Source organism: Gymnoscopelus braueri (genome assembly GCF_963280865.1).
Source record: "Gymnoscopelus braueri genome assembly, chromosome: 14".
NCBI lineage: Eukaryota > Metazoa > Chordata > Actinopteri > Myctophiformes > Myctophidae > Gymnoscopelus > Gymnoscopelus braueri.
In genome coordinates, this window is record NC_137619.1 from 16,864,088 (window position 1) to 16,881,553 (window position 17,466).

Here is a 17,466-nt window from a genome sequence, read left to right on the forward strand (position 1 = left end):
AGAGCAAAGCACCTGTGCTGCCCTCTTGATCACTTTAGGAAACTCGAGCGTTGTGGTGAGGAAAAGCAGAGCCATCACAGGCCATCTGGAGACATCCTGTGTGCCGCTGAGGGATTTTCCGGGCCCGTTTCCAGCCTGACACCGAGACGGAGAACAGGAGTGCAGGGAGACGGAGTGAAAGATGTAAACATGATATTTTCTTGCCAAATGACTTGACTGGCTGACCGATTCTGTTGGTGATACGTAGCATTTCATAGTTCCCCCAGCAGAAACGCACCCGAGCAGGTGTTGCGCATTAATCTGTGACTGTTTATACTTTCTTGAGTGCATTATGAATCTTTCATTTGTTTATTCATGCAGAGCTGGCTTGTATTGTTCACTACGAATGCAGATGAAGCTAAATTGATGCTGAGCATAAAAATGAAACTAATTATCTGCAAAGTTAAGCTGAGGTTGCCCATAATGTGTGTTGCAGTTTCTTTTCTTTTTTTTAAAAGACATATTGAATGCAAGAAAAGATGTTGAAATTTTGAAAGTTCCTGATGGCAGAATCGGAGTGCACAGTCAGCATATACACCAACATTTACCCACCTAAAATACTGCCCTCCCAATTCAAAGTCTGCTTTACTGACAGCGGGCCCAAATAAACCCGAGTTGCCTGCATTCAAAGGGAATTTGCTTCAAGCTGGCGTTGAGCCCATATTCCTGTGTAAAAAAAAACAACAAAAAGAAGAAGAAAGTTATAGGCAAGCACATCCATCGTCCATTTTGGAGACATTCAGTGAAACAGGATGATGTTTGCATTAAGGCAGGCTGTCTCCACCATTCTGGAGAGTGTCATTACTGACCTCAGTTTGAACTCTACTACTCTACTAAAACATGCATATACATGGAATAGTTTTTCCTTTAAGGCTTAATACCTTATGAGAGTGTCATTACTGACCTCAGTTTGAACTCTCCTACTCTACTAAAAATGCATATACATGGAATAGTTTTTCCTTTAAGGCTTAATACCTTATTTTTAACTCAATGCTTAATACTCAGGAAAGGCTCTTCAGGGTTGCCACTGGTGGTGGAGATTCTGGAATATTAGGACACTTTTAGTAATGTATTCGGCACATTTGAACTTTGGGGGATTTAATTAATTCTCAGGTGGTACTTCTACTTCTACTCCGCCTCTGATTGGCTTACCCACCCTCAGAATTAAATTCAACCACAAATGAGAGGCAGAGTAGGACGGGTCTTGAGACAGACTTCATATCACCTTGCCTCAACTAATGAATGAAGCTAGGTTGACATTTCCTTATGCATTACATTTCTCAGACCAGTATTTTGTATTTCTATTGTGATACATTTTTGATCCAGTATTTGTAATTACTCATTTGTATCAAAATAAGTTTTGATGTATTTTCGTCCATCTCTAATTGTGAGTACAATGGACCACAATGTAAACAAATGTATAGATTAAATGGAGACCTTGTTCTGGACATTTTCCTAGAGCAACCTAACCATTGTCCAACGTGATCAAAGCCAGTATCCTGATTAGAACACTACAATCTCAGCTTTAATTCACGTTTTGGTGTCTTAAGGTTGAGAGACGGTCTGTGAGCCGTGGGTGATGTGGAATAGAAAATGCTAAAGCCTACTCAGACATTGTGCTGTGTGGAATAGAGACAGTTTAATTGCACTAACACACATACGCACACAGACCCTCTAATACACAGCTAGCCTCCTGTAGAGACAAAAAAAAGGCCTGTGGGATGGCTGATTTAAGCAGTCACAGCTGGTCTGATTCAAACTAAGCAGGGAGAGAGACAGGCTCTGTCAGACAGATTTTGGTATCTGCCTTTTTATGTTTCCTTGTGGCTACACAGTATATGGCACCATTACTCCAAAGGCACGGCGAGCAGAGTGTGTGTCACATGGAAATAAAGTAGGCTTTTGTCCCAAAATCTTGGCTGTCATCTGTCTAACAATTGAGCCTGTTATTGCATTACCTAATTGCCATACACACGTGACAGTCTGGAAGATGGCGGGAGGTAGGGCATGCCACCTGGTGGAGATTTGTGCTCTGCAGAGTGCAACTTTCTAGTTTCAGATGCTGCTGCAGCTCTTGTTTCCAGAAGTGGGAACGCACACTGCAGCCACCGGTTTGAACAGCAAACAGTAGCCTATTTGCTCAACATTTAGGCCTAGGCTATGACTAGCCTACCATAGCCTAGAAAACAGGCTAAATGTATGACTGTACTAACATGTGCAGCTTGAGAGCTTCATATCAAAGTGAAACAGACAAGCATAACATACATGTGTGAATTTGGAGATGTCTATATGGGTGCACCTCTGTTTATGTTTATTAAATGATCCCCATTAGAGACAGATGAATGAGCCTCTAGTCTTCCTTGGGTCCTGAACGGTCTTCCTGGGGTGAAACACACACTAATGAAAACACCCTGATGTATTGACAGACCAGAGCAGGTGGGCAGCGGCCCTTTATAACACAAAATTTGGAGCACACGGTTGGATTACCCCTACACCCTGCTATGCCTCTTCTCCCACTTCGGTGCACGATAAGTCTTCAATTTACAATTTTGCCATTTTGCAGATCCTCTTATCCAGAGCCACTTACAAGTGCAGTATCTGAATAGCAGAATAAGCATGAACTCTAGTCAGCATACAACAAGGTTAATAGAAGTACAAAGTAGAGAGAAATGTCTAAGACTGTATATAAAGGTCGGGTCTATAATGCATTATATGCACATTTATAATGCATTATAATGCGCTTATAACAAGAAGGCATAACACTCAGCTGCCTTCTATGGTGCTTCCCTGTCATCTATGATGCTTCCTATGGTGCTTCCCTGTCTTCTATATGGCACTTCCTATGGTGCTTCTTTGTCTTCTATGGCACTTCCTATGGTGCTTCCCTGTCATCTATGATGCTTCCTATGGTGCTTCCTTGTCTTCTATGGCACTTCCTATGGTGCTTCCCTGTCATCTATGGTGCTTCCTATGGTGCTTCCTTGTGATCTATACTGCTTCCTATGGTGCTTCCTATGGTGCTTCCTTGTCTTCTATGGCACTTCCTATGGTGCTTCCCTGTCATCTATGGTGCTTCCTATGGTGCTTCCCTGTGATCTATACTGCTTCCTATGGTGCTTCCTATGGTGCTTTCCTGTCATCTATGGTGCTTCCTATGGTGCTTATGTCTTCTAAGGTGCTTCCTCGAACAGCATTCCTGTGTTCAAAATATTGCAATAACGCATGCAGGCCATGAAAGAAACACCATTGCACCACAGGAAATTGTTACTCGACACACTTCAGGCAAAATGGTGTACAAATGTACGTATGTACAAAAATTAGAACCCATGTGTTTGTCAAGGTTAATACTATTAACAAATTACTTCTCCCCATAGAACAGTCTGGGGGAAATCCAGAATTGGTTGTTCCGAGCTGCACAAATTAGCGTTGATTCAAGGCCCAGAATAATCTGCAGAGCACTCTCCTGAGTGCCATTATGGATCGTAATGTGCCTTATTCACCGGTAATCTGCCTAAAGCACTGAGCATTTGCACATTTAAGCATCTGCTGAGGGAGAGGTGTTGGTTACTGATACCATATTCTACTGCTCATTGCTGGAGGACAGAGAGTTGGGACACTGATGGCAGTGTACACAGCCAACCTCAAGGTCACAGGGAAAACATACAGTGCAAGTCATTAGTCAAGACTCAGACACAGTCTACAGTCAGTGCTCTATGGGGCGTCTGGTGGAGAAGGTTGCTCTTAGGTAGAAGACACTTTTAGTTCAGTGAGTTGAGATGAAGTACATGATGTACCGGTACATCCCTGCTTTGTTGTTCAGAAACTATTTTTAAAGTTTTGTGCAAGTAAAAGGTGCTTCAAGGGTAACATGTCTTTACAGAAAAGAAAGTCAGGGATATTCTTTTTTTCATGGTCAAGAGGGAAGACATAAATGAAATGGCAACCAAATACATACACGAAGGCTTTTTAACTTTTGCACAGATGAGTGAGTGTCTTGGCTTTCTTTAATACAGAGTAGTCTACACAGTTAGAGATGCACATATATTTTCTATATTCAAAATAAACCTATTTTCAAATGCTTCTCCCTTGGGTTTTTGGGCAAAAATGTCATTTAAAAGTGATAAAGTTTCAGATAACATCGAAGTAAGTGTCTTATCTGAAGCACAACCTACTTCACCGTTATGGTGCAGCGTTCTAACATAGCCTCTTTTTTTGTCTACTTTGACACTGCACACTCAAATTGACATTCTGTACACATATGTGTACATGTAAATAAGGTGGTCAAATCCGGTTCTCAGCACCCAGCATGCATACATGTTGGTTCAGCTTGTCTGGCCCTGGGTCTGCCTTTAAACAATGTCAGCTAATTTTCAAACGCAGTCCCCCAATCGTGTCTCCTTCTCCTCAGCATCCTACTTCTATTCATAGCCGTGGAGGTGACACTGACATGGGCACGCTCGCAGCATATCAACTGCAATAATGACAGGTTGTATCACAGCCTGCCTGTTTCAAGGGGATAAAGGGCCAAGGAGACATGACCAGTGACAAGAATTGGCATATTATCTCCCTGCAGCAGAAGAGCTTTTCATGGGCCCCATACAAAATGAGCCTAATGCAAATGTAATGTTACATAATATGTTGCAGTATCTGTGTCAATCACAGAAGCAGTCTTTTCTTGCTTTGTCGGCTGAGAATTCACTCTGAATGCAGATGAGCGTCTTCAACGTGGTCCTACTAATAGAAAATATGAGCTGGGATGAACGGCTCCTACTGTACAGTCATTAGGAAATGAGGAAATGTCATGGAATTTACATTGTTCTTTTTTCTTAAACAGCCCTGACGGTGTTGAGGGAAATTGCAACCACAATGTCCTGAAGAGGTGTTCTTATTATCCTTTAGGTCACCAAATAAGAAAGACCTAAAATCTAACATTTTGGAGGAACCCTGCCTCTTAGCATACATACACGTGTACTGTAAACGTGTTTATTTTAAAAGTCGATTGATGAATGGCTGGAGGGTAATGCTTTATACATTTTACCGAGAGGATCACTTCCCCCATCTGTGATCTTGTCACCGGTCTAATAAATTGTGAAAGTGTCCCAATTAAAGATAAAATTTGTGGTCATGGAAGATAAAATAGTTAATTCAATCGGCAGTTTTTATTAGTAGTAGTTACAAGTTTCACATCCTACACAAACTTGGCTACCTAAAAACAAACCAAAAAACTAATTATAGCTGCCTGGGCTGAAACAGAGAAGGATGGAAAATAGCAAGAGGAGAAAGACAAATGAGAAATGCGGAAGGGTGAATCAGCAGAACTTCTGGATCAAAATGTTCATTGAACTATTAAAGCCCTGATCTCTACTGGGTAAATTCTACAAGGGTATAGCTAGCCCTGAAACATGATACAAGCGTCATGTGAACCATGGCTAGGGTATAGCATACCTGCCAACTTCAGATGTCCGATAACAGGAGATTTTTTTCCCAGGGGGGGTGAGGCTCTTGACCACGCTGGGGGTCCCCCCCCCCAGGATTTTTTTTAACAGTAGATGTAATTTCCAGTATTCAGAGTTTGACACTTTTATCAGGCTTTACTTACATAGGATAGGATCCATTAAAAAGTTAAAAGTAGCAATTAAAGAGCCATAACTAATAATAACATTTTGCTGGGGACCCCCTGGAACTCCCCCAAGGACCCCTGGGGGTCCCCGGACCCCACTTTGAGAACCAATGCTTAACGCTTTTTGAAAGTCCTGAAAAAAACTAAACAAGACTCACACAACAAAAATCGTCAAGACACACCATCTCCGGTTTACTTCCCGTATCTGCATAGTCTCGCGTCTCGTGTAGCTATCTGCGTGAAATGGGCGGACGCCTTTTTAGGAGACTGGAAGCAGGTTGGCGTCCACCCACTTCACGCAGATAGCTACGCGAGATGCGAGACTATGCAGATACAGGAAGTAAACCGGAGATGGTGTGTCTCATAGGTGTGTCTTGCCAAATTATGTTGCGCGAGTCTTGTTTTTTTTTTGTCGATCTGCTGTTTTAGCTATTTTAGAATGTTTATGCTGAAAAGTAACAGTTTTGGCCATAATGAGGTTTCCGCCCGACAGACAATATATTAATATTTATATTGTATATGCAACATTGCTGCTATACGAAAACGTATTGTTACTGCACTGTTTCTTATTTTTATTTTCATTTGTAATAAAATGTCACTGACATCACAAAGTATTCTTCATTTTACGAATGGTCCAGTATATTATTAATTCATATCAGTCACTGTATTCCAGTGGGGCAAGGCAGCCTACTGTAAGTCTTAAACAAAATATATAAAACATAACCCTAACCCCCAACAGTGGGATGAAATCAATATGGTAACGTCTTACCATATCTTACCATATTTAATCATAGCCTGCCGTCCTTTCTACCTACCACGCGACTTCAGCATCGTGATTGTAGCCGTTGTTTACATTCATCCTGGAGCTAATAAGGACACAGCTATGAGGGAATTACACCAGGCGATCAGTGCACAAGAAAATCGCCACCCGGACTGCGCAGTCATCTGCCTAGGCGACTTCAACCGGACAGACCTAAAAAAGGTCTTTCCCAAATTCCACCAGCATGTCGCCTGCAGCACCCGTGGTGACAATATTCTTGACCACTGCTACACGCCCTTCAAGGATGGATACAAAGCTCTCCGACGCCCACCGCTAGGAAGCTCTGACCACGACGCCATCCAGCTGCTACCTGCCTACAAACAGAGGCTAAAAAGGGAGCCGGTCGTTGAGAAGGAAATCCGAATCTGGTCTGAGGACACAGACGCTATGCTACAATCCTGCTTCTACCAGACTGACTGGGGGATGTTTAAGAACGCCGCTGGGAATAACATCAACGAACTCTCAGACTCAGTCACTGGCTTTATCAGCAAGTGCATAGATGACATAGTCCCAAAAAAGACAGTTCGGATCTATCCCAATCAGAAACCATGGATGGACAGCGGAGTACGTGCACACCTGCATGAACGGGATGCTGGTTTCAAATCTGGCGACGTGGAAACGCGCAACACGACGCGCGCGGCCCTAAACAGCGCCATCAGGAAGGCGAAAAAGGCCTACACAAAAAAGATGCAAGACAAACTCAGCAATGGCGACATCAGGAGCTGGCGGGTGTCTTCGCTGACATCTTTAACCTCTCCCTCTCCCTGGCTGTGGTCCCTGCAGGGTTCAAAATGTCAACCATTGTGCCCATTCCCAAAAAGGCCAAAGTGAACGACTGGAGACCTGTTGCTCTCACCCCGATCGTCAGCAAGTGTTTCGAGAAACTGGTGAGGGAATACATCAGCTCCACGCTACCTGCCTCGCTGGATCCGTGGCAGTATGCATACCGCAAAAACAGATCCACCGACGACGCTATTGCCATGGCTCTCCACACCGTCCTCTCGCACATGGACAACAAGCTGCTGAAGGACAAATATGTACGTATGCTGTTCGTGGACTACAGCTCAGCATTCAACACCATTGTCCCAGCAATACTTGACAAAAAGCTCAGACACCTAGGGCTACACCCAAGCATGTGCGACTGGATACAGGACTTCTTGTCCAACCGACATCAGGTGGTGAGAATGGGCAGCATCACATCCGACCCCCTGACCCTCAACACCGGAGCACCCCAGGGATGCGTGCTGAGCCCTCTCCTCTACTCCCTGTATACGTATGACTGCATAGCCACACATGTCTCCAACACCATCATAAAGTACGCGGACGACACGACAGTGATAGGCCGAATCGTCAACAACGACGAGTCTGACTACAGAGAGGAGATCAAATCACTGGCACACTGGTGCCGCGAGAACAACCTCTCTCTTAACGTCGACAAGACCAAAGAACTGATCGTGGACTTCAGGAGGCCGCGGAGAGACCATGCGCCCATCCTCATCGACGGTGCTGCAGTGGAAAGGGTCAGCGAGTTCAAGTTCCTCGGAGTACACATCGAGGAGGACCTCAAATGGGAGACGCACTCCACACACGTGAGGAAAAAGGCTCAGCAGCGACTGTACTGGCTCCGCCGCCTGAAGAAGCTCGGAGTAGGACGTCGCATCCTGAGGCTGTACTACAACAGTTCTGTTGAAGGCATCCTAACAGGCTGTGTCACGGCCTGGTACGGGAACTGCACTGCCCGAGAAAAGGTCAGCCTACAACGAGTAGTGCGATCGGCAGAGCGGATAATGGGAATCGAGCTCCCAGCGCTCCAGGAACTGTACAAAAAGCGGTGCGTGGTCAAAGCCAAGCGCATCATCAAGGACAAGCACCACCCAAGTCACAGACTGTTCAACCCCCTACAACGACCGCGACCGGGCAAGGGGCTCTACCGCAGTATCAAGAGTTCCACCACCAGGTTTTGGTGTAGTTTCAACCCAGCCGCTGTCAGAATGCTGAATGGGGCATAAGCCTGGATGAGTTCAGCAGCCTGACAGCAGGCGGCGCAGACTTTTCTGGCTCTTCCTGAACACACCTGTGGATTATACCAGGGACAATGACTTGGACTTTAGCCCCCCCTCGGACACACCTGTGGACTACACCAGGTACAAATGACTTTTTGTTGCACTCCCTCATGGAGCTACATGCGGATTATACTAGGGTCAGTCCACTCTAGGTGGACACGCACTGACCTTTTGCACCTTAATCCCTTGTATAACGCACTGACTTTTTTTTTGGGTCTTTTTTTATTGTGCTCCTTTTCCTCTAAGCACCTTAACGTCCATTGTCTATCATGCACAGTATAAGTATAACATGCACAGTATACAATACATTGCTGCTATGCTCAGGCACCTTAGTTTAGTTTTTTATTATCTCAGGTAATTTGTAAATATGTAGATAACTTGTCTGGCCTTCTGTTGCTCTCTTGTTTTGATCTCCTTCCCACCTGCCCCCCACCCTCTTCTTCTCCCCCCCCCCTCTTCTTTCTATGGAAACTAACGTTGCGATGGGAACGATGTACAAAAAAGAATTTCACCCACTTTTTTACCTTGTAAACCTGTGATGTGACAATAAAACTGATTCTGATTCTGATTCTGATTCTGATTCTTATGCAAATGAGCCATGCGGTCGAATGTAAACAAATCGCTAGTGCAGTTTGGATCTGTCATGACCTCATGGATGAACTTCAACCTGGTGTTAGCACTTTCTCCATTTTTGACCTGTTCATTCACCTACATAAACGTTCGGATTTCAAATATGAAGTTTTTGACCCTGGCGAGGGTGGTAGTTGAAACTGTGACTTCTTCTTAGTATGCCTGCTCTATCCATAGCTCAGTGGAAGAGCTCTTGACTTCAGACCACGAGGTCATGAGATTGAATCCCAGCTCTGGAATCTTGGCATCTGAGCAATCTGGCTCCCACGGGTCTACTATCTTTTTTCGCCTTTATCATAAAGGTTGCTGGACAATATATAGAGGATGAAATGCATAATTTATTAAATAATATAAAGGTAATATCAAATACATTGTAAAAAATCACACCCTGTGTGAAGTGGGCGGTGTCTTGCTAGCTAATCACAATACTGAATGGAGTCGATCAATCATGTACAAAGGATAAATACATTTATTGAAACACTCTTTATGATGGACAAAACCATAACTTGAAAAAAACCAAATTTTGGTTTTTTTCAAGTTATGGTTGCTTATATAGGGCTATGCACATGTGTCATGTGACACTGGCCAATCACAGTCCTGAATAGGCTGTGATTGGCCAATCACAGCGCAGGATAATTCTACTAATTTCCTGGGCCCAGATCACAGCGCAGGAAAATGTACATTTTTCCAAATCTCACTTATAGGGGCGGTTTCACCGCCCAAAAATCACACCCAGTGTGAAGTGGGCGGTGTGGTCATCACAGTGATGGAAGTTCACTTAAAGAAAAGTAATATTGTGGAACCATTGTACACCCCTGACTTAAAAATAAATGTGTTTTTTTAAGTGCATAGTCCTATTTATAGGGCTATGCACATGTGTCATGTGTTCACTAGCCAATCACAGTCCTGAATAGTCCTGAATTGGCCACCATAGTGTACAATGGTGGCCAATCACGGTGCAGGGTTAGGGGGGTACAATGGTGGCCAATCACAGCTCAGGGTTGGGGGGGTACAATAGGTGGGGGGGGGGGTACAATGGTGGCCAATCACAGTGCAGCGAATGTCGATGTCCAAACCTTTGACCGCCCAAAAATCACACCCAGTGTGAAGTGGGCGGTGTGGTCACAGTGGTCATCACAGTGATGGAAGTTCACTTAAAGAAAAGTAATATTTCTGAAGTGGGTGGTGCTATTTATTAACAATAAACAATAAATAAACAATGGTTGGTCCACAATGGGTGATTCACTTAGGAAACTAATACTAATGAGGTGTCCCAACCCCACTTATAGGGGCGGCTACACCGCACAAAAATGAGAGAGATGACTCATTATTAGCAAGACAGTCTTTTATTATATTATTCCTCATTTTGCTGGTTTCCCCTGAAACCCCTTTACTGTTACAGAGTAGAACTGCGTTAGAATCTCTGCTGATGATGTGGCCATAGCTGAATGGTTGGCAAGCCATAAATCCCAGGTTCGAACCCAGGCCTCAGCAATATGTCAAAGTGTCCCTGAACAGGACACTTAAAAGAATAGTTCCTCCAAAAATTACTTATTTTCTATCAATTACACACTCCATGAAGCCTTGAATTCATGGAGATTTTTTTAGTTTTTGACACATTCCTTAGCACAGACTCAGACATATTGGTTGGATCGGCGGTGCCACGTAGGTGTGAAGAACCTGAGTCTAGTAGAACATAATCACGATTCAAAGAACCACTTTTAGCACTATTTAGCACCATTTTTGTGTAGTGTGACATATGATCTACAGCCTGTAGATCATGTGTTTACCTGTAGACTACAGGTAAACACATTTGAACATGAAGTTGATGATCAAAGTGACAGCTTCTGTAACCTAAGTAGTTTGTTCTCACTTGCATCTTCTGTGCTTTTATAAATAAAAATGCTTAAATAAATAACAGATTACTTTGCTTAATATGTACATTTCTTAAGCTCCTACCGAAGCTTAAAGAGAGTGAGGAGGGAGGTTGGCTGTCTCCATGCGCTCTATGCCTACATAGACCGAAAATAAAGTTTTACCAGGACCAAGGTTCCAACCCACACAACCCTAAATTTGTGCAGCCTCAGCTTTTCTCTTGCTTCACCAGGCTTTTCACACTTATTAGATGTTTGAGGTCATATTTGAGGTTGAAGGAAAAGGTGACAGGTCAAAAGATGAAAATTCACAGCAAACATCTCTCCCCCTGACAGAATGACAGAATCTACAGATACACCAGGGTTCATTATGACACAACTGAGATTTAGGTTCATCTTTAAAACCATCCGTTAGAATTATTTTTACCCTGCACCCAGATTTGCACGAAAGCAAACAGAGCCCAAGTAATGTCATTAAAATGTATCGTTTTTCATGCACATTGGAGGTTTATTTAGCTAGAATCGAACCTAGTACGGTCGCCTCCCGAGCATCTCCCTAGGGAAGTCCTCGCTGCACGTCCTACTGGCGGGAGACCCCCTGGCAGACCAAGGACCAGATGGGGTATTATATCTCCGCACTTGCCTTGGAATACCTTGGGATCCCTCAGCAGAAAGTGGCTAATGTTGCTAGGGAAAGGGAAGTCTGCAGCTCTCTGCTGGAACTGCTGCCCCGCGACCCGATTCCGGATAAGTGGTTGAAGATGGATAGATGGACAAAAAGACAGTGATGGACTTAATAATTCCTACAAACTCAAAGCGTTATGAACATTTCTGCTCACTTGGGCCTACATTTTGGCGAAAGTTGCAAAGTGAAGCACATTCATACGACTTAATTTGTAAATTTTCCAGTTTGAAATTTTGGACAGTTGCTGTAGAGCCTCCAGGCCTATTGGCCCACAATAGCAGTTGAGGAAGGATTTGTGTGCAAAGTTGTGCTTTTTTCAGGCTGGTTAGTCATATTTCCTGGTTAGATAGCAGAAAGAAAGAATAAGAGAGACCTCAGCGTAGCTGATGAATGGAACTCTTGTCTATTTACTTCATCATGCAACCCACCCCACTCACATCAAGATTTTGGAAAAATACATTTATTCACAGACTTGGCCATGAAACTATAAATTCAAAAGCAAATGTCTGTACAACACATTTACACAACTTCAACATACATCTTTTGGCATACAGGAGATGGATTATTGTTTCTTTTTACAGAAGCCGAGTAGAGACATTTTCAGATCGTAGGACACCCGTCAGGCAGGCACAGTTAAGAGATGTACACATTAATATTCAAGTGGTCAGTTTTATGGCATGCCTTTTCACAAGTCATATACGGTTGACTGGTACTATTTTTAAGGTTTCTAGAGGCGCGTAACTAATGGCTAATTATACTTGAACTATGAATTAGGTGTAAGCTAGATGCTATGATAGCTGACATTCAGATGGTCCCATGGCCTGAAAGTATTCAACTGGAAAGAGCGCAACTGAATGCATGGTTTGGTTCTCCGGTGTTTGCCACACATTAGTAAATACAGGGGAAAGTTAATTAACCATAAAAACAAAGCAGTTAATTTATATTGAATTAAGAACATAACACCTTTTAATTTTATAAGTGGCTAAATGGTGTGGTATTTTGCTTACCAGATGAACAGATCACCAAAGTCATGCACTCCAGTCTCACCTAGACCATCGAGTACTCTCCATGAAGGACTCATGTGAATAGAACATAAAAAAAGTCAACTTCTTCAAAAATCAAACCGGAGGAGAACTACTTAAGAGAAAACCCGTCTCTAGGCCACTCATCAATATCACTCTGAAGATGGCCTTCCACTTTCAACCAGTTTACAGTCCTGTTAAAAGGTTCTGTTAGGCTTTAGTGAAGTGTGTGGCTCATGTGAAACCCAAGAAAACATACAAAAAGCTCTTCATTGGAAAGATCCCATCATCAAACAGCTTATAAATAACTCAAACATCATGCTGCCCGCCCAACTTTTCAACTGTCAACATCTGCAACAAAGACCTGGTCTGGGGGGGCGTCACAAAAGAAACAGGTGTGGTGATCCATAAGCAACAAAAGTTTCAAACTAATCACAAGAGGAACATTTGGACCAAGGAAGAGATAAAGCTACAGACATAAAGTGAATACTTACAAGGCAATTGTGTTTTTAAAAAATAACCAAAAAAAACAGACCCTCATGTAACTTGAGGTCTCAAACACAGCTAATTGGCCTACTTGTAGCTTCTCATCCTTATTCTGAAGTCATCTTGTTAAATAAATGATTTATTTTGTGCTATATAGGCTTTAGTGATTGGATATATAGTACACACAGACAAGTTGCGGGAGACAGGATGATGATTGGCACTCATGCCTCATGGGAGCTAATAAGATAAATCATAAAATGACATTTCTTGTTGCTGAAAGCTTTGTGGTTGGAGTTATTTACTCTACTTAATCATCCATAAATTATTATATATCAGCGCTAATACATTCCATACAAAGAATGTTCCTCACTGAATAGAAACCCCACCACTCTCTCACATTGGCAAAGGGGACATTTCAAATCGGCAAAATAAACATAAAACAATCATTTATTATAAAACTTTATAATTACACTTGCCCCCATATGTATACATACATACATATATATATATATATATATATTCCTCTTTATCCTCTTAAAATACATTAAGTATACAACAAGTAATGGTTATGTGATTGTTCAGACACATCCATCCTGGCTACTGCAACATGTCACAAGCCTGAGGGGGGGGGGGGGATAAAGAAAAACTCCTGTGTTTTATCAGTGTGTGTGTGTGTGTCTATATGATTTAACCACGCATGCTTTGTGTCATAAGTTTAAATGTCCAAGGTCTTATCCGTCTCACCCTTACGAAAGCATTAAGAGATTAAAAACAATGCGTGGTGGTGATAATCCTAGTGTCAATGCCAGCAGTAGTACAATGGCTGTGGGGAGAGGGGGGGGGGGGGGGGCGGGCACCAGTTTCACCAGAGTTCCTGCTTGGAGTCAGTGTGTCCAATGGGGTTATCCTCTGCCCCGCCCCACCAGGAATAAGTGTGAGTGAGAGACGTCCCTGTCCCATCCGGAGGGGCCTTCTTCTTTCATGCCTCCTCCGGCTCAGAGAAGTTGAGGATCCTGCGGTGGGCTTGCCTCTGGTACTGCTGCTGCTTGAAGTACACCTTAAATGCACCCTTTATGGCCACAAAGGCGATGCCTCCCTGTAGGTAAAGCACACAAGGGGAGGGGAGGAGCTTAAAGGAAGAGCAAGAGACCACTGCTTGACGTTACAGAGTTAAAGCTACAATCCAAGTTTTATGTTTTCTCCCGACTGAGAGTTGTAATTGCAATGTTGTCCAAACTACAACAAAGATGGTGGCACAGCTAGTGTCCAATCCGGTGCGCTGACGACTTTTCTGAAACCTTTTCTGCTTTCTGCTATTTTTTCCAGTAAAGAGATTTCTGTTTTTGTCGCATTCCTAAGTCAATTATTTTATTACCGGTGGACTCTCCGGTAGGAGACTCAATTGACCTGCAAATTAATTGTCAATCAGCCATGTCCTAACAGACGTCAGGATTACAATTTCTCAACTGGAGAGAAGGGAGACCACCTCCAACCACTACAGATGTGCAAGTTGTAAGAACATACTCTACCATACAGATTGGTTAAAATCATGTTTTATTCTTTAAAACAAGTTCTGTATTGTAGCTTTAAGTGCACTTTCAATACTAATACCATGGAGTATAATATAGACACTGGTTCGCAACACAGCTACATGCGGTCAAATGGAACCTGAATGAATGCCCACATACTGTATGTCTCTCTCTCTGAGCAGGCAGTGGAGAAGAACATCATGTTCAGAGCAGCTCTTATGACACACACAACGCCTGCCACTCTGGTTACCCTTGCTGTCCACATTCACTCAGTGAAGCACTGAGAAGGGCTGTGTGTTTGTCTTGTGTGTGACTGACATAAGCGGTTGCATAGTTAATACATGGCTCATACTGCCACTTATTCATTCACTAGCATGAATGCACAGCATGTGGTTGGGCCCACTGGTAGAAGTAATGTTTGTAAAGCGATATATGTATGGCATTACTGTCTAGTATCGTATATGTTACGCTTTTCCCCCCTTGCACTGCGCGATCCTGGGGTCTGTGCACCCTGTGCGTCAATGTTTTACCACGCTGGGCGGGGACCCTAGCCGGATGAGCGTCTAAACGGAAGTACTGGAATTCCTTGGGCGGAAGTACCGCCCAAGGAAGTTATTTTGAGGCTTTACAGATCTGTCTACATTCCCTGCACATGAAACCGGTGTTGTGACTGGTTGAAAAAGACGTACATACGACGGAAGTCCCACCCTATAGACACGCTCTGCATTAGGTTGTACCAAGGCTTTTCTCCCCGGAGATGAGGGGAGAAAAGGCTATTTTACTATGGATATTTGTAGATAAGGCCCTTTACATTAATTTAGGGGTGCAACCGATAATCGAACTAATCGATTTAATCAATTATAATATATCTCTGCTGTCCGGCAGGAACCAGCCAACTCCAAAAACAAAACAAAAAGTGGAGTTAGGAGGTTTTGTTCATCATTGATAAGAACAGCTAAATGGACCTCCAAGCTCACAATGAGGTTGGAGGTCAAAAGGGGGTGGAGCCTGGAGTCAGCAAAACCAGCTAACTCCACCCCCTTTGGTGGAGTTATCTGGTTTAGCAGAGAGTTTGAGGTTCCAATGGAGTTAGCTTGTTTTGTCAGAAGCGCTTTTTAATACTTTCCATTGGTTCAATATTTTTTTGACGTAAAGTGTGTTTAATAGCACTGATTTATGGAAAAAAATGCAAAAGCGTCAAAATGGAGTTAGCTGGTTTCTGCCGGACAACAACGATATATAAATCGATAATCAAAATGCTGAAAATAGCTGATCTACAAGTGCACAACACGTCACAATGCAACACGTTGTGAGCTTGTAGTAAACTTCTAAGAATAAAATAGAGCCTAAGTGGTTATTGGTTAATCAATCTATTATAAAAGATCGATTTTGTGTTCATTCGTTAAATAACATTTTTTTTTTAATTAAAAAATGTGCTAGATTAGATTAATCAAAACAGTAATCGATAGAACAATCACTAAGAAGGTAATCGATAGCTGCAACCCTACATTAGCTAAATGAAGTGACCGCAGGTCTGTCTGTACCCACCAGGATGGTCCTCTGCAGGTTGGAGTTGACACTGCTGAACATGAGCTTGCCCACGATGGTGGCAATGGTGGGAAACACAAGCGCGCCGCACAGGATTCTTGTAGCCGACACGTGGTCTGCCAGAGGGCTGGCCTCTGCTGGGATGCGAGGAACTGGACAGCCAAGCCCTGCGCAGCCAGAGGAAGTGGGGTTGGTTGGATGACATAAAACCCAATTCATATTTGGTGTCGTTTGCCAAAAAGAACCGATCAATGTGTTGTCAGCTTGTAGATCTGTTATTTTTGGTATGTGACACTGTCATGCAATGAAGTATGAATTGAGCTTAAGCGTAGCCTAGATATTAGCGACAGATTTGCATTTCTTTATTAAATTCTGACAAGAGATTAATGAGTGGAGAAATCTGCCTGCAGTGATCTGCCTCAGGACGCCGACAGTACCAGCAGAGCAGGGTGCCTGGCATTTGCCTCTTCATGTGTATATGTATGCGTGTGCCAGTGTGTATACTGTACATGCACATGCGGTTTGTGTTCACAAACATTTTAATTTAAATTTTCTCCAGTGCTTATATGGTTATAAAATATGATACAAAATGAATTCACTGTCAGCAAGTTACCACCACTCCGTTTTCAATGTTTCCTTTAAATGTGATATTTCTCAGTCTGGTTTGATGTTCCATACTCATTATAAATTTAGTTTTAATTGAACTTGCTTTTGGAAGAAGCATTCTTCAATATTTTATAAGAAAACAGGGCTGAGAGTCTCTCATCACTGCCGTGTAAATGCTGTGAAACTGTAGAGACCATTAAACATTTACAGCATTCTTATGCTTATTTAGACCAACTCTGAATCTAAAAGCAGAATAAGCTTAGATTTTTCAAGTACCATCAACTGATCAACGACATAGAATGTGGTATTGCTGATGACATAGCACAGTGTGGTGAATTTGTGAAGATATAATACATAATATGTAGTATATTGGACAACATAGTATGACTTATTATTGACATAGTTTTCAGTATATGGCCTAGTTTTGATGACATAGAGTATAACATCAAACAATGGTGTCGCTTGCACAAAATAGCTGAGTAGCCAAATAACCCAAAATATACATGTGACGTGTTGTGAGTTTGTACATGAGCCATTTTCAGCG

At 42.8% G+C, this 17,466-nt stretch overlaps 1 protein-coding gene across 2 annotated transcripts in view; it reads right to left on the minus strand.

Moving 5' to 3' along the window:
* Positions 1 to 12,314: 12,314 nt before the first annotated feature.
* The window catches only part of marchf5 (membrane-associated ring finger (C3HC4) 5), a 38,370-nt gene continuing 33,218 nt past the window's right edge, over positions 12,315 to 17,466 (minus strand). For both annotated transcript variants that reach the window (XM_080450084.1, XM_080450083.1), the window contains exons 5-6: positions 16,317 to 16,483; positions 12,315 to 14,335 (exon numbers count right to left, since the gene is read on the minus strand). In XM_080450084.1, the coding sequence (XP_080306210.1) occupies positions 14,219 to 14,335; positions 16,317 to 16,483 (284 nt within the window). In that variant the 3' untranslated portion in view covers positions 12,315 to 14,218. The remainder of the gene's footprint in view (positions 14,336 to 16,316; positions 16,484 to 17,466) is intronic.